Raw genomic sequence first — 18,245 nt, forward strand, 5'->3', positions numbered from 1 at the left:
CAGAGGAGGCACTTAATAGAGATTAAAAGACCCAGAGCCCTTATGGAGAGGCAGAAAGCACCACTCCCTACTCGGGCAGCAGGGCTGGTGTGAAGAACCCTCCGAGCCTGAGCCTCACACAACCTCTTGTTTTGCCTCGAGACAGACCCCGTATGGCTCAGACAAGTGAGCTCTGACCTGAGCTCCTGGGTGATATCAGAGCTCTCACCTCACCTTTCCCTGCCCTCCTGGCAAAGCTGCTCCATTTCCAGCAGCATTTCTCCACGTGGAAAGGGATGTTTCTCCCCTCCTGTGTTCCCTGGCTGCCTCCCCCACTGAAGCCCCATCTTCCAGGATTAAACACACTGATCAGCAAAACCCCAGCGGAAAAACCCCTTACAGATGTCTTTAGTTATGAGCAAACCCCTGCTGGAGCACCTAGGCAGACAGGATTGCTGGATGGACACTGTAAGGGCTCTCTAAGGCACTTAGGGATGTTATAAATCATCACCTAATTAATCTGAGTTTTACTCTGCTTAATCTTCCTTAAGGAAGGAGGTAGAGCTGCAAGTTTGGATTCGTGCTCGTGGGGGAACAACTGAACAATGAGTTCAGGGAAGGAGAATTAAAGACGCCTCGTTTCATCTCTTCTGCTTCCAAGATATTCCCTGATGTGCCCCAGAGCTCTGCCCAGCTCGGGGGATGCTGTTCCTCTTTCAGACGACTTCTCTGCCCGACTCCCAGCGCCGCACAAACACCGACACGGACGAACCGCAGCAGCTGCCTTGAGAAACGAGCCCCTCCCACCGAAAGGAAACCTCTTTGGTCTCCTCCTGACCCATTCCCTGCAATTACACTTATCAGATTTCCCTCCCGGTGCATTTCTTCTTCGAGAGCAACATCCTCCTCTCGGATCCCGGGGATTTCAGGGAGAGCTCCAACAGGAATAAACGTATTGCCACCTGCAGCCTGCTTGGAAAAGAGCTGCTGAGATCACACTTGAAGGCACACTCTTCAACCTGCTGCTTCCAAAAGCCTCAGTTATTCAGGAATGATGGGCGACAACCCTTGTTTTATCTTTGTATAAGTTAATTAGTCCATTTTACTTCAAACTTCAGAGCTCGATTCATGTCCAGAGCTGTGAGCTTGGAGGAAACAGGGAAGTCTTCCATCTGATGACATGCCTGGGGATATGAGTTATATATACACCTGGGGTAGTGTTATTCAAACCTCTGTGTAAAAAAAGATGTTAATATCAATGAAACCCCCTTTTTTTGGTTTGTTTTCAGAGTAAAATTTCCCTGCCTTCAGTGTTAAATACACACAGGATCCACAGCAGCGCTCCTTGGCTCTGCAGAGATGAGAGGGTGTGTGTTTATGCTGCCATGTATTTTAACTACTTTTACCTTAAAAAATACAATGTTATGAAATATTAACATTCTAAGTATTGGTGACTGTGTTCTTAGCCAGATTTGGGGTGGGTTTTTTAGTATCTGCAGGGAGAAAAAAAAAATCGTATTTGCATGAAAAACACATCAAGATTTGAACAGATGGGAGTTTTTACCAAAAGAAGACTGTTTTGCTCAGAAATGATTCCATTTCCAAAACCTCAAGTAAACTTTCATATCTTTCAGTAAATCTTGGAGCAGGTTTATAAATTCAACATAAAAAAAAATAGAGAAATTTCCTATGTTGAGCTTATAAATGCCAGTTTACAACATTTTCTAGTGTCTTAATGAGAGCCACGTGACTGAAGTTATATATTTGAGGAAATAGCCAAAAGGCACGTATTATTTTACAAGTACCTTTTTAAATGTAGAGGACTGATTTTTTAAAATTTTTCATGCAAGATGTTATTATCCTTTTTTAATTAAAAAATTACTGGGCTATTTCAAGGCACATTTATTTTATTTAAACCCAGCAAACTAAGACAGTGACCATAATGGGACATAAAGGTGTTGGAGGGGGCAGACTCGGGGCTGTTGCTGAACCTCTCCAGTTGTGTGCTGTCAGTTTTGGTGTCACAGGGCTGAGCTCTCTGGTCCTCACAACTTCATCCCTGTCATGACCCACAGCCCCATCTCTGTCTGTCCCCATCGGTGCTGCTCCTGCTGAACTCCCAGTATGGGGTTGTGGCCTCCACATGATGTTTGCTGTTTGCCTTCCCTCTCACCCACGATGGAGCCCTCTTTTCCAGGGGATGGCTCAGCACCTGCCTGCTGTGGGCAGTGGGGAAATGAATTCCTTGCTTTGCTCTGCTTGTGTGCGTGGCTTTTGCTTTAATCATTATAGTGTTTTTATCTCAGCCTGTAAGTTTTCCCCTGGTTCTCTTCCCACCCCTCCATGGGGGGAGCGAGCGGCTGTGAGGGGCTGAGCTGCCAGCTGGGGTTAAACCACAACAACTGGGAAGGAGCCACAGCTGGAATCTGTCCTGGCACCTCCAACCTCCATATGGGACCACGAGGTCAAATCCCCCAGACAGTCCCTTCAGTGGCACCAATTCCACCGTCAAATATTTGCATGTTTCCAATTATAATTTAGCCCACGAGACTCTGCAACACCGAGCCTGGGATGAGTTACATCCTTCCTCTTGAGCACTGCCTGCTGGGCCAGAGGAACACTGGGCTTGCAAGAGTTAAGGACTTGAGGGCTGGGAATTAATTAACGTCTTCCATCTTCATCTGATCTCAGGTGGATACTTTATGTTTTTGTCTGCGGAGGTTTATTTTCCTCCAGATTGATTGGATGAATTGTGTTCCCAGAGATCAGAGAGTTCAGATGGCAGAGGATCCTCTTACCAGAAGATGAAAGCCAATATAATCAACTGCACAACTTCAAAACATGCAGCTTGTTCTTGTTGGCTGTGCCTAAGTTTTCCCTGCAGAGAAGCTGTCGACAATGATTTGATATCAATCCAGTAACAATCCCTGGTTTCTAATAATAATTTGCACTTCAGTAGAAATGTTCATGTGAGGCTCTGAGAACATTTAGCAGATGGTCATTAGCAAAGCTCCCCAGTTCTCCTGCAAGGAAGAGATAACAATTATTAGCCTTGTTTTACAGATGGTGACGCTGAGGTGAGGCACTGAAAGGTGAAATAACTCTCCTAATTTTCCATAATGAGCCAGTGGCAACAGATCCATGAATGAAACCCAGGCGTCCTGCTGAGATTACTCCACAAACCCTATATCCTTATCTCTTACAGGAAAACGTGGTCAAAGAGGTGAGCCTGGAAAGCAAAAAGCAAATGACTCAAAGGCAGGATTCATGACACATTTCTGGAAGTAAGGAATTAGGTCTGGGTCAATAAATAACTGGAAAACCAGGGGGACGCAATCTGAGAGGCATGTGAAACGAGGATGGATGGAAAAGAAAGAAGATAATGGAAGGGAGGGGAAGGAAAACAGAACAGCCTCTGACTTTTTATTTCCACTCTTGGTTTCAATCAGTGTTGTAAAATTAAAGGTTAGGCTCTGGGAGAAAGAAGAACGAGCTCCATCTGCTCCCGTGGGGATAAATCAAATGGGTGAGGCTTCAAACGGGAATTGCCGATAACAAAACCCTCCTTCCCACATGTCAGAGGGTTCCTCACCCTGCAGAGAAGCACCAGCCATGGGGACATCAGCTGAGTTTTGATGGCAGAGACCTGGGCAGGGCAGGGAACCAGGGCTGGATCTCTTGGGAACGCTGGCTCTGCCCAAGGGCATCCCCATCCACCAGAACACGGGTGCTGGCCGGGATGGACAGCGCTCCCGGCTCGGCTCCAGCGGCACAGGCCGAGCTGGAGGTGTGTGGACCAGCACTTCAGGGACTAATTTTAGCTTTCAGTTCCACTGTCTTTGCCTTTCTCACCCAGAACGTCTGGGCTGCTCACACGGAGGGACTGGCTGATGCTCCAAACCGCCCCGCTCCCCTCACACTCCGAGGGGAGCACGGCCCGGCCGCCGAGTTTATAAAACAGCCAAATGGAAGCCAAAAGACTGGAGTTTAATCCCTCCAGTTAAGTCATCTAGATTCCTTCTCGCCACCAGCCATCTGATCTCAATCAACAAATCTTGGCCTTCATCTCCTGACCTCGCCGAGAGTCGCAGTGCTGAAGCCTGAAGTAATCTGCATGCGAAATGCCTCAGTAATGATTCCTTCAAAAGGGTTTCTTTTATTATTTCCCAGAAGCCCTCCAATATGAAAGCAGTAGGCAAACAACAAGGATGGCTTGGTAATGTTTGCCATTAATAATTTGTTAAATGTCCTGCCACTTATTTTCAATACCTAGAAATAGAAGCGTATTGAAAGAGACCTCTTCACATGCATGGGCTAAAACCAATGGTTGGGTATTAAAAGGGGATGTGCTTTGAGACTGGAAGTATTGCCAAGTTTTCTGTTTCTCTCAGTCAGATTCAGCAAGGAAATGACACGGAATTAAACATCTGTATCTTTAACACTGGCAATCACATCACCTCTAGGTGCAGTGGGTATTCTTCAAAAACTTTGCAATGCAGAGATTTATAGAATCACAGAGTGGTTTGGGCTGGAAGGGACTTTAAAGCTCATCCAGTGCCACCCCCTGCCATGGGCAGGGACACCTTCCACTAGCCCAGGTTGCTCCAAGCCCCGTCCAACCTGGCCTTGGACACTTCTAGGGATGGAACAGCCACAGCTTCTCTGGGCAACCTGTGCCAGGGCCTCCCCAGCCTCACAGGGAACAATTTCTTCCCAATATCTGATCTAACCCTGCCCTCTGTCAGTTTTAAACCATTCCCCCTTGTCCTGTCACTTTTATAATACTTTCAGCATCACTCTGTGCACTTCCAGCACCAGAAATCCACAGAGCCAGAACTGTAACCAAGTGTGGCAACACGTGGCTTTGTAGCAGGAAACACCAGGGCATTTTGGTTGTTAATGCAGGACATTATTTCACCATTTCCCTCTCTGCACATCTATGAAATAGGAGGCAAGGGAGGCAGAGGGAACAGGATCTGCCACTTTGTCAAATCAAATAATTGCATTACAAAGCTCAGCACAGTTCACATTATTGTGCCACGTTCCATCAAACCCCCTCCCCAAGGTGCACACGCACCTCAGACTATTGCAGGGGTTGGCAGCTGCTTCGCTGTACTTACTCCTTTTTATTTATTTATTTTTTCATCTTGGGGCTTTTAAAACTGATGGGAGGCTGAAGGCAAGAGCTGATGCATTGTAGATGACAACGAAAGAGGCTCCATAAAATTGCTTTTGGCATCTCTTGTGCGTTCTGTCTACATCTTATAAATTACCGCTGCATTGCAGCGATAAAAATAGGTTTGTATTTGGAATTGATTACAGTGAGATAAGGCCTTAATAAAATAAATTAAAAAAAAAAAAGTACCGATGCATAAATATTCTGAACATACAGGGGTAATTTGATTTGATAAAATAAAAGTATGGCTCTTAATTTCTCCCTTTTAAGCAGGACACACACGCACATCCCGCAGTGCAGAGCGAACTCCAGCAGCTGTTTTGTTCAGGATTCTCAGAAATGGGTCTGTGGCTCTCACAGTTCTTCTCCTCAGACATTTTTATGGCAATGTCTGTATCCCCAGCACTCCCATTGCTGACACAGGGCAACATTCCCCCTGCAATCCCCAAGCGTTCAGCTCAGGCCACTGTGCTTCGTGCAGGGCTAAGAGCTGATCCCTTACCTGTGCCCCTAGAAATTGTTCTGTTAATTGGGCTATTTCTGTCCGCAGCACATCAGTGCTTTCACCCTAGCTGGGACTGCAGGATCAGCAGAGGGAGCTGGGATATTGTTTTCAGCGATTCTGATACAAATGGAAGGATAATTTCATTTACAGGAGAAAGAAGGGAACAGCGATCCATGTTTCAGCGTGACCCAGGCCAGGGTGCTTTACTCAAGCAAGACACTGTTTAACTCAGGTTAATAAATTAAGGGTGGACATTGGCTTTGCACCACAACAAATGCAAACAGTCAACCTTTAAAGCAACAAGAGGCTTAATTGCAGATAACAGTGATGGGGCTGGCAGTGGAACCCAGGGTCGGATCCAGGACCCGGCGGAACACGGAGCAAAGCACCACATCTGTTTTCCAGCCCAACAGCTGCACAAAACCCTCTGGCCACGTCGCTGCAAGGTGCTGAGCCTCCAACCCTGACATCCACACCCCAGGTGACGCTGGGCACGGGGCTGTGACCCCTTGCAGCCCCTTGGACCCCTCTATCCACGCTGGAAAGCTGCTTTCTGGGGGGGTGGGGGGCAGGAAGCCGCTGCTCTGGCCCCACCAGGGCCCTGCCAGCGCCGCGGTGGGAGCCGGGGCCGGGCCTTTGATGTGGGATGGACGGGATGTGGCTGCGCCTGCTCCCGCCAGCCGGAGCGTGGAGAGGAAAACCATCGGCAGCAGCGCTCACAATTACCCCTGCGGAGCAGCTTGAGCATTCCTGAGCTCTCAGTAATGGATGATAAGCTGCTACGAGTAAGATGATCCTTAAAAAAAAAAAAAAGAAAAAAAAAGCCAGTACAAAGTGTGTCCCCAAACAACTTCCCCTGGGAGAAACACAGGTAGGTCGACAGCACGTTACTTTTAAATTTCATTTATTTATTTTTGTGTACATTTCTCGTAATTCGACTGACATACCATTGCTATAAAGATGCCCTGCTCTTTGAATATTTCATCCAAGACCACTAGTTTCAAGTGTGGTTATGAAAAGTCACGGCAAACATATGACTGGAAAAGAGGTGGTTGGTTTTGACTTCCAGGCAGTTGTTTGAAGCGTTTCGTAGATGCACACAATATTCAGCAGAACACACGCACACACAGTGCTGAGTTACACACACACAGACACGCACACACACACACACACACATCTGGAAAACGGTTACAGTGGTTGAAGTTTCAAAAAGGTGTCCTGTCCCCTCTCTCAGCAGCAGTGAAAAACCTTTGGATATCCCTGAGAAATAAAACCAAAGTGTAGTCAAGATGATTAACTTATTCCATCAGCAAGGTTTGATGGTGGTTTTGTTGTTGTTGTTGTTTGTTTGTTTGTTTTTCAAGTCAAATATATTTTTCCAATCTTTTTAAATGAAGAAGGTGGGGAGGAAGGGTCTGGGGCAGTGAAGGTTAAAGAATAGCAGTTCAATTGTTCCAATACCCTTACTCCAGTACAAAATGGATCCTAAAAGCATCTCAATGAAACAACCACCTCAAGTAGAAGCCTATCAAACATTACACACCTGGTCCTACTGTCAGAGTCCTATTACTGATCATCCTCAGAGCACGAGGAACGGAGCTGAGATGGATGAAGACAACACAGGTTAAAAGAAGTGCCTGAGGTGGAGCCAGATGGAGTGGGGGTGAAGCCCAGTGGCCACTGAAGGACTCTGAGCACAGGGAGGACCCTGAACTTTGCAGTATCTGACTGATGAAATTGCACCTGGCTGGGGACAGGGACAGGAGCTCGGGGTGATCCCAGGGCCATCCCAGCACGGGGCAGTGCTGGCTCTGCCCTGCTCCAAACCCTGAGCAAAGCCCCTGGAGAACCTTCCCCAGCACTGACAGCCCCCTGTGTGCCATCTCACAGAGAGGTCAGCACCTCATTCCTTTTAAATAACACTCTCTCCGAGCCAATCCACCCTCCCCGAGGCAGGGTCCTGCATTAGGATGCAGCAGTTCTGATTCTCACAAGGGAAAGAGTTTCCTCCACGAGGCTAAAAACCGAAAATCGCCCACAATGCACTGGATGCCTTCTCATCTACCACCACCTTTGCTGTTCCTCCCACTGATGGGACCCCTGGTGATTTTCCTGAGGAGCCCCAGAGCCGTGAAGTGCCCCGTGCCCTGCGAGAGGGGTTGTGTGAGGTGACAGGCTCTAAGCAGCAACGAGCACTGCGGAGGAAACAGGCCAGCAAAGACTTAGACAACAAAAACAAACACGGAGCAATTAAAAGAAGGATGGGAGATGTGGCCTGATGTGCTTCTGCCAAGAAATAAATATTTTTACGTTGCCCTTTTTTTTTTTTTTTTTAAAAAAAAAGCACTTGCATTGTGTGTTTTTTTTTTTAAACCTCCAAAATGGTGGGAGTTACTCCCTGCACCCCCCCAAACACATGCACACACACACACACACACACACACACACACACACTCTCTCTAATGCACATACTTTTCCAGCTTTGTAGAGCTACTGGATTTACTTTGAGACAAGTTTCTTGTGCATTTTGACAATTTACTTTGAGACAAGTTATTTGCAAGAAGGCAAAGTTCATGCATGGCTTTGACAGCTCCACTTTCTCATAAATGGTTTTTGAAAAGCAGAAAGCAAATGAGGGCCAAAGCTCCATTTAAAGTTCACCTCGGATGCCTGAAAAGCATTTATACCCACATCCTTCTGAGGTCCCTGCTTTATGAACTTCTAATGAATTCCACATTCTGCTACCCAACATTTCTTATACACAGGGGGAAGAAAAAACAAACCAGAAAACCAATGCAAGCTGTCTGAAAACAGATGCACCACAGCGTCCAGGCTGCCCGGGGAAGGGTTTGAGTCACCGTCCCCAGACATGCAGATGTGGCACTTGGGGACATGGTTTAGTGGTGGCCTTGGCAGTGCTGAGTTTATGGTTGGACTCAATGCTCTCAGAGGTCTTTTCCAACCTAAACAATTCTGTGGTTCTGTGATTCTACTGTTCTTTATCAGAGAGGCTGGGGAGGCTTTCGAAGCAGCAGAGCACCTTTCAGAGAGGAGAAAGGGGGGAAAAAGAACTGGTTTTGAGCCCCCCAGTCCTGCTTCTCTCACCCAGGTCACACCCACACGGGATTTCCCCTCGACATCTCTTGCAGAGCAAGAAGAAGCTGCTCAGTAGTTGCTCCATCACTTCTGTAGGATTTGTGTCCCCATCCCAGAGCTGACACTTGGCCAGGGGGTGCCTGGGTGTCCCTCAGCCCTGCCTTGAAGCAATCCTGGCCACCTGAGCCCCACCCTCCAGGGCTGAAGGCAAACTAACTCCATGCAGACTCGACAGAGAAAAGCCTGGTGTGAGACTCAGACGAACCAAGCACTTCACAAACCAGACTTTAATTTTCAGGTGGAAAATGACTGTTTCCTCCGAATTCCAGTGTGATTTTGGTTAGTGATGTGACACAGAGCATTTCACCAGCTAAACTGAACCCTGGTGTTAGTCAATCCCCTCTCAACTGGTGCACCCAACTGGTGCTTCTCCTACTAAAAACTAAAGTGAGTAGGTTTCTTCTGAAGCCTCCAAGATGTTTAAGATACTTTTTTTTTTTAAGGATTCCTTATCCCCATCCCCAATTCTAGAGCAAATCAGGACACTAAAAAAAAAAATAATCTAAACTGCTATAAATATAATTTAAAATAATAATTAGCCATTACTGCCATCCCAGCTGTTGGGAGATACTACAGGGATTCCATATGGCTCAAGGGCAGGCTGGGAGACAACTTCAGCACCTCTTGGATAGTACCAGAAATGGATAAATAATAAATAATAAGAACATGAGAAAGAATAATCAGCCTTCCACATGTAAGGAAAAGCAGAGACTTTCACAGTTAGAAAACAACGATGTTACTGTAAAAAAATCCTAAAATTAAAGTAAAATAAGGACTTGCATTACAGCAGGTTGGAAAGTCTTCTCCTTTCTAACATGTTCAGAACACACAGGTGCTTTGCCTGTGTCCTCTCCAATACCAGAGACCACTGGGCAGCGGTTGCTTTTCCATTGTGCTCATATTTTGGGTTTTTTTTCCTAGCCAAAATTATGTAGAAACATCCTTGTTACAAATATCCCACCATCTCGAGAAAAAGCAGATTTCACACCTCAAGACAGAAACCCTAGAAATTCCATATATTGATGCTTAACATGGATCTTTGCCAGTGAAACTGTAATTCCTTAAATTGAAGATTTTGGACATTTTTAGAGTTGGTTCGTGTTGTTGTTTTTTTTTTTTTTTACTACGAGAAATGACAAGTTTTACTCCAACTCATTTCCAGCTCACAAGAAACTACATTTAGCAGCTGCCCCGCCATGTACTGCTATTAAAAAATAAATGCAAAATCCCAGCTATTTTGTATGTTGTGACTGTTTCCCCTGGCCCAGGGACAACTCTCACCAAGCACACGCTGCTCGAGTCACTATTATGGAGCAAGCAAACCAGTGTCCGAACTCTGGAAATTCACTTTACACAGAGATTATAAAGGGAGCATCTGGAGTCAAATCCTGGGTTTGGTGATACTCTGTTTTGAACCCCAGCCTGACAGAATCCCCCCCAGAAGGCACAGTCCATGCTGTGGGTGTTTATGCAAGACTCATGACTAAATCTGGGCTAAACATGGACGGAGAGCTCTGCAGCTGCACCTGTACGTGGGAAAACTTGATCCTGGCTGAGCAGCTACGACAGAGACTGTAATTCATCTTCAAACACACCTTTTTGGCTCCTACGAGGCACTTAATCTACATCTCTCTGCTCTGGCTGTGTAAATCAAGGACACCTGGCCCTTCCTGGCTTTTCACAGCATCCATCCTGAAAAAAAAAAATCCCACACAACTGAGCTGAGAAACACTGAAGGCTTTTGGATATTGTTCCAGGACACTCCGAGATGGCTGGATGTTCTTTCCTAGAGGGGAAAAAACCCAAGACGTGGCAGACCCCGACACCTCCATCACACAACCTCTGGGGAAACTGTCTCTCTGTGTGTTTTTGGAGGCCATGGACACTCCTGCAGCCAGGCTGCTCCTTCCAGCCCTCAGACATTGGCCCCCTCTCCCTGCAGCACTTATCTCCATCCACCTTCTGGCACCGTTTGGTGCGTGATGGGTCACAGCCTGTTGGAAAGACCATGGTCTGGTCTCTGATTTTCTCAAAAATAATAATCATCTGGGGTAAAAGCAGACTGAATCCGAGCTGGCCTGAATTATTCCTGTAAGATAAACCAAACAGAAACTCTCCTGATCGGGTTCAGTAATACTTGGGGTGTGTTTAGTCTTCATTCAAGAATTACACCATTCCGAGTTTCCTGGATTTAGCTAAGCCCAAAAGTGAAAGTAACAGATCAAAATACCCTGAAATAAAACTTCTAGGAAGGGTTTTCAGGTCTGGCTAAAACCATAGAGCTTTGGAAATCGCCGAAAGGCGTCTGATCTTCTGAGATTTCCATCCCTACTTCCAGAGCATTTAAGGCGCTTCCAAGCTCTTCCCAGCTTATCCTCGCGGTACCTCACAGCCCCAGCTGGACTCTTGCCCCATCATTTAGAGAAAACCAAGAGCCTTTCGAGGAAGGAAGGGCGGCCCATCCCGGCTGCTGGCAGGGACGAGCCGCCCTGGAGCGACGCTGCCGCAGCTCCGGAGCCGCTCCGCTTTCCCACAGGGATTTTTAACGGGAACGGCAGCGCGAAGGGAGAAGCTCCTGCTTCGGCTGGATACCTGCAGGGCAGCGAGCTCCTGGCTTGTGGCTTCTCCTCAAGCAGGGACTGGAGAGCACAGGCGGCTCCTTCCTCTCCCCCAGCTGAGCCGGCTGGAGGCCCCTCTCCCTTCCCCGCGCTCTGACCAACCGCCGAGAAAAGAGCCTGCCAGTAAAACCCCCGACAGTAAAACATAAACCATGAAGGTGACTGAGACTCAGTCAGGTGTCGATGGAGGCAAAGGGCTTTTCAGCAACCCAGGGGGCCACTAAAGGAGGCCACGTCATAAACATCCTGCAGCCCCAAGTGCTCCCGCTGGAACGGCGCTGCCGGCTGCGCAGGCCCCTCAAGGATCCACTCATCCTGGTGGCCTGTAAATTAGATATTTCCAGCATTAGGCTTGTCAGAGACCACCTTAAAATGTTTACCCATTTCTCCCTCAGCTACGGAGGCCTCTCCCGTGCTTTTCCCATGGTTTAAGTCGGAGCTCAGCCGGGGAAGCAGCGACGCACGAGGCCACGCGGCAGCAACACGTAATGGTTCACTTGTAGGTTTCTTCCCTGTGGGTTTCCTTTTGGGTTTTAGATTTTGCTTTCCTTGCTGGAGTTGGGGGTGCAGTGGCAACCTGGGACTTGTGAGCAAGCCCACTGCCCCCAGATCTGAGCCTGAAGGAGTACACGGGGAAAGAAGGGCTGCTCTCAGCAGGCTGTGCCCTCAATGGAATCTGGGGCTGTGTCCCACCCTCTCTTTCTGCTCCTGACCTTCCCCCGGCAGGGTGGATTGACACAGCTGCCTATCAGAGAACTCATTTTGCCCCTATGCCACTAAATCCACCACTAAAGCTTACTGCACTCTTTTAGACTCCTCATCATTTTATACAGCCCATGGGCCTTTGTGTCTGGACTGGCACCACCAGCTCCTGGCTGTGTCTATATGCATCTGCAAACACCTAAAAACTGAGATTCAATGAGCTTTTTCTGGCCCTATTTACTAACAAAATCCACTGTTTCTGTGGTGTGGGGTTATGTGAAGGAGCAGTGTCCTTTCAACCTGTCGCTGCCCAGAAAGCATCTCCTCCAGCCACAACCCGGGAGAGAGACTCTCCCAGCACTGCGGAGCACTGGGCTGCCAGAGCACATGTCAAATTTCATATTCTCCATCTGCTCCAGCAAAGGCTGAGCTGAAATATTAATTAGGAGATCTGATCCCTTCTCACCAGAAACAATCTGGATTTTATAGCCCAGGCAGAGGCCAGCGAGGCAGACAAAGCTCTGGGATTCATCCTCTGCTGCTGCTGGTTAACGGATTTCAAGGAAACAGGGAACCTGGGGGGAGGACACAGACTGTAAAACATGTGGACATCTGGTCTGCTCTGTCCACCCTCCATCTCCCCCGTGCTCACTCCCCACCTCCTCAGTGCATGTTCAGAGCAGAGAGAGGCGACTCCTCTAACATAAACAGCCATAACATGGCAATAAAGATTAATGAGTAAAACTTGCCATTTTATGTATAATCCGTGGGGATTTACAATCATTAATCTTTATTAGTGTGTAATAACTGTTTAGACATTAAGGACAGATTCTCAGCTGGACAAAACTGGCCTAATTCCAGCCAAGCCAATGGAGCAATGCCAGTTTACACCCTCCGAGTTCTAAATGAGACCCATCCCATCTGTAGGAATCATATCACTAACAGTATTTCCCCAACAGCAGGGGCAGAGCAGTGAAGGCAACTATTTGTCTTTCCCTGTATCCGAAAAAGAGAGCTGCATGTGTCCAGGAAGCTCAACAATAGACATGTCAATAAACATGAGGAAATTCAATGAAAAAGCAACAGCAACAAAAGGAACCCCAAGGAGCAGGGAAGTGGATGATTTTTGAGGCAAGACTATAAGATCTGGTTTGGCAGGAGCGTAACTAAGAGGGATGCAGCGATCTTTGGCATGTGGAAGAGTGAAAGCACCAGGACGGGCTCCCAGAGTTCCTCTAAGAGGAACAAGATGGAAGAGAGAAGGAAAAAAAAAAAAAAAAAAAAGAGCATCTTGGCTGGCTTTTCTGAGAGAGGAGTTTGGGGGTTGTTTTTAATAAAAAAGAGGTCTATTAAACAAGGGAGCTGGTGGGAACCTTGTCTGAACTACATCAGACCAGCCACTAAAGCAATGCTGTGTTAGCCCAGCAGGATTTCCTCCTCCAGAACGTCCAGGGAAGAAGGGAAATGTGCAGGTACACACTTGGCTTGTAGCCAGCATGGAGAAATCCCAGCTGAGGCTGTGCATGCTGGGGTCTGCCCTCAGCACCAGGCACTGATCCCTGCCTGGGCAAAGGGTCTGGCAGCTCCTTCCCGCCAAGGAGCAGCAGCACTGACCCAACAGCACGTGCTGACGAACAGGGAGATCAACTGCAAATCTTTTTTGAGAGCTTTTTCTGAGTAGTGACCCATCATCTGCCTCCTCCATCACACAGGGGAGGCCACCTGCCTCCAGAAATGGTGTTCCACCCCTTTAACAAGTCAGAGCTGCCTCCTTCCTCACCAGTAAACCCGACACAAGTCAGAGAAAACACAGAAATACAGTACAGAGATATCTGTGTAAGGGTTTGTACACCTGGAAAAAACTCCAGAAGTGATGGGCATTGCACCCACTGCAGCAGCATGAACCTGGTGTTTAAAAACAGTAACCAGAAAATGCCCTCTGACTCCTCTTTCAGATTTAAGGGGCCAGTGGGCTCTTGGAGACCCAGAAAACAGCTTTCCTGCCAGTGACACTTTAGAGCTGTAGTGATGGCAAACATTCAGGAGATTGCAGGAACATCAAGAGCTGTATGGTGGGGGGAAAGAAGAGGATGAACATCACGCCCAGGGATCCCCATGGACGGGCTGTGCCTCTTTCCTGCAGCCCAATAACCTGTGGCAGAGCAGAGGGACCCTCCCTGCCCTGCCAAGGGCTCCCTGTGCTGGAATCCATCCACAGCTGGTCCAAGCCACAGCTCAGTGCTGAGCTCCAGCAGCTTTGCTCTCCTCCCTGCTCCCTGGTGGAGTTTGGGTTCTTTCAGGTTTATGGCATGAGATACTGTGTCTTTAAAAATCCCAGTTCAGGGCAATCCAACAGGCTGCCCACAGTCCTGTGCTGTGTGAACACAAAAGGGCTTTCTGAAGAACAGCTTAAAGCCTCAGCACCTTGGCTGTTCAGGTCCCAGCAACCCTATCTGTCCAAGGCAAGGCTGTGCTTGTGTTACAGCCAAGCAAAGATGTGGGCAGTGACCAAAGGCTTTTCATCTCCACAGAGGTTGCAGTCAGCTCAGAGAGAAAGAAGAGTCTGACTTTCATCTTCCAGCCCAATGTTTTTGCAGAGCTTTTAAGCACACAGGAGCCTCTGGCTCTGTTCCCTGAGCCGAGGCCACCAGCTCAGGCTTCTCTCTAAGAAATCCCTGGGTCAGGCCAAGCTTTGTGTCCACACATGCCACGAGGGATGCAGGGACAGACCAACAGCCTCTGCATTCTCCCCTCCACAATGGTGATCCCTCAGATCACTGTTCTCATCCTCACACGGATCCACACTTACTCTGGGCTGACGCAAACGACTTTTACAGGAACAAAGTCATGGAGAATGAGCAGGGAAGGGAAGTGATTTGTTGCCTGCCCTATTGTAATGTCATTAAAACAAAGGGATTAGAGGGCCCAAGCACTGCAAGAGCAGAAAGCATAAAAGCAAGCACTCAGCATGCAGTGTGGAGGCATGTAGGAATCCTTTTAGAGGGTTACTAGCTGCAGACAACACTGACATTAATTTTCTATTGGAAAACGCTGGTGACATTAATATCTGCTATTAATACTGAACTTTGACAGTATCTCATAAATTCAACCTGTCAATTACAATGGCACTGAAATAAAGGTGCTCTGAGGTCAAGGAGATGCGGTGTCCAAATGAGACTTATATTCCAGGAGAAAAGCGGCAAAAACAATCTTTAACAAAGGCATCAGATCCATATGTAGGAAAACCAAAGGGTGGTTTTAAATGTCATGTTTTTCAAAGCGAGAATTGATGCTGGAACCAAGTCTATAAACTGGCTGGCTGGACTTTTAGCTGCAGCTGAGGACAATCAATCAAAACAGCTCTGCGACTCCGAGAAAGTGAGAGAGAGAAAACACACACACAGACACACCATGGAATATGAGAGGGCAGATTACGAGCCATGCGAGGCCTCTTAAAATTACACTGTGAAGTAAAACATCCTCGCGTTTCACCCGCCACAAAATGTGACCTGAAAGGTTCCCCTCGGCACAGGGCGGGATGAGGAGCCCAGCGTGGCCGAGGGATGGGCAGGCGGACGGAGGGGAACCTCCTCCCCCAGAGTCTGCATGACCTGTGAGCTGCACCCCAACTCCTGCAAGCCCTCTTAGAGCCCCCCGTGAGGGACACAAGGGTTGAAAAACCCCCGTGAGCAAAGCTCTCCTATCTCTTCCCAGTGGCAGCCCAGGCACTGGCGGTGTCTGTGTGCGCCTTTCAAAGTGTTGGCACGTCCCCAGCACAGGAGGTGCCAAACTGGGGAACCCCCGCTCTTAAATTCTGCCCTCCCCATCAGCCCTTCCAAGGGATCGCTTCCCGAAATGTGCTCAGTCTGTTCCGGAAGCCCAGCCCTCACCAGCAGAGACTGGAGAGCCTGAACTGGGAGAGCAAGAGCTGGACCCCAGGCTGAGTTACCTCCTGCACAACAAATACTGCAGAGCAAGGCTTGTTTCTAGCTGGGGTTTGACTCGGAGAGGCCGTGCCAAAGCGATGGATGGGGATGGGAAGCGTGTGGAGGGGCACGAGGCACAGGCAGTGCCCTCTCACAGGGCTGGGAGAAAGAGGCCAAGGAGCTCCTGGCCAGGTGAGGCAGCTGGGCGGGTGTGGCTCAGTCAAACAGCGTTAAGCTGGAGCAGCCTCGCTCCAGCCTCAGCAACACCTCACAGTGCACAGTCCTCCCTTTCTCTGGACAGCAACTGTGTGACCCAAAGGCTGAGTGATCTGTGTCTCCCTTCCCACCCCAACAGCCCCTGTTCTCCTGCCCTTGGCTGGCAGCTTTTCTCCAAGGACACAGCCAACAGCAAGGAGCCCCTGGTAGGGGTGGGCTGTGTCCCTGCATGGTTTCCAGGCTGCAGTTCCCACAGGACATGCCTACAGCCCATGCCAAGAGCCCAGTGCTCCCTCCTGCCTTCAGCATCCCAGCTGGAGCTGGACACAGCCCAAACCACGTGCCAGCACGGGCTCCTGGGGAGCACCAGCACTCCCAAAGTGTGGGCAAGCACGGAGGGACTGCTGCCCACACAGTGCCAAGAGCCCTAGAAACCAACTCTGAAGTATCCCATTTATCACAGGCCTCGTGCCACGCATCCTGTGACCCTGTCCCATCCGGAGAAGGAGAGAAGAACTCCCTTTTAGGCCCAAAGCAGCTCATCCCCAGCCCAAGGGAGCCTCGGGCACTGCAACGCTGCTGGGCCCGCGGGCAGGCGGGCACTGACCAGGCAGCCTCCTCCTCACCTTTGTGCAACTCATCCGACAACCTACTTCCCTCTGGGGCTTTTGTCCCAGACACCAGCCCAGCAATTCCCCCTCCAGACCCCATAACCTGCCCGGTGTGAGGCTGGGATGGGGGGCAGGGGCTGTCCCAGCTGGGGGCTGGCAGTGCCCCCCAGGCAGGGCTCGGAGCGCGGTGTCTGGAGAAGGGGCACCGGGACCTCCCTCCCTTACACCTCACACTCTGTGAGGGCAGCTCCAGTGGCTGCAAGTCTTGCTTATAAATTCCTTTTACGATGCACATTAAATATTTTCCACAACAGAGACACTTCTCCTCTTCTTCCTCTTTTCCTCTGACACCTTTGTCCCCAGCAAAGCCCTACGACTGCTGCTTGCTGTGGCCTCATTTAGCATCATCATCGTCACCACGCACTCATCCTCATATAAAACAGAAATCTATTCCATCAAGCACTTAACATAAATATTAAAATAATGGAAGGGACAAAATATAAATCTACATACAACTTCATGACTACCATAGCACCTATTACCATGACAAAGCAAATTCTGGTTCAGGGGGAAGGGAAGGGGGATGAGGAGCAAGTTAGGAAGAGGGACTTCGACTGTCATTAAATATGTAAATCACTCTTTTAAAATTTGTTGTTGTTGTTTTGTTTTTGTTTTAAGGTTACCAACCTTATTAAAATTCATTTCACTAACCAGCTTGTTCTATGTCACTATGGATACCAAAGAACCCTTTAAAAAACTTCGGCGAGGCGGGGGTTTCTCAGAATAAAAAAACAAAACAAAACAAAACCACGGCGACTTTCTGTTGGTGCTTCCATGACAAGTCCTGCCACGCGCCCCTCCCCTGCACCCACCAGTCCACAGAAGGGCAATTCATTTACAAGTCCAGTTCTCAGTCTCCCAGGATGAGCTTGACAAAAGAGGCGACGTCTGTCTCTTTGGATTCGTGCAGGGTGAAGAAAGGATGTTGCTGGGAAAGAAAAAGAGAGAGAAAACAGCAAAGTTTGTTATTCAGGACGCTGAGGACCGAACCAAAAACCTTTTGAGACAAGCCTCTAGCCAGTGAAAAAGGGGTTGTCATTAGCACCATAATATTGGGCTTTCCATGTTTGCAGCTGAGGCAAGTCAGGGAGCCCCAGGGGCCACTCCAGGAGAGCTGCAGAGCTGCGCTGCCCTCCTGAATTCCTTCTAAACCCTGGCCTGGCTGGGAGGGCTGAGCTGGGCTGCTCTCAGTGTTAAAACAGTGCCTCCATCTCGAGCACATCGTGCCCCTCGGAGCTCTGCTGCTCCTCCCGAGACGGTGGTTACGCATCCCCCCTCCAACGGGAGCAAGGAAAA

At 48.7% G+C, this 18,245-nt stretch overlaps 1 protein-coding gene across 1 annotated transcript in view; it reads right to left on the reverse strand.

Annotated features, from left to right (window-relative positions):
* Nucleotides 1-9,917: 9,917 nt before the first annotated feature.
* Nucleotides 9,918-18,245, reverse strand: part of MAP2K6 (mitogen-activated protein kinase kinase 6) — a 46,001-nt gene continuing 37,673 nt past the window's right edge. The window contains exon 12 of the mRNA XM_050319228.1: nucleotides 9,918-17,877. Within this exon, the coding sequence (XP_050175185.1) occupies nucleotides 17,800-17,877 (78 nt within the window). The 3' untranslated portion in view covers nucleotides 9,918-17,799. The remainder of the gene's footprint in view (nucleotides 17,878-18,245) is intronic.

This window comes from Myiozetetes cayanensis, unplaced genomic scaffold, assembly GCF_022539395.1.
Source record: "Myiozetetes cayanensis isolate MyiCay16 unplaced genomic scaffold, myiCay2020 scf22, whole genome shotgun sequence".
NCBI classification, from domain to species: Eukaryota; Metazoa; Chordata; class Aves; order Passeriformes; family Tyrannidae; genus Myiozetetes; species Myiozetetes cayanensis.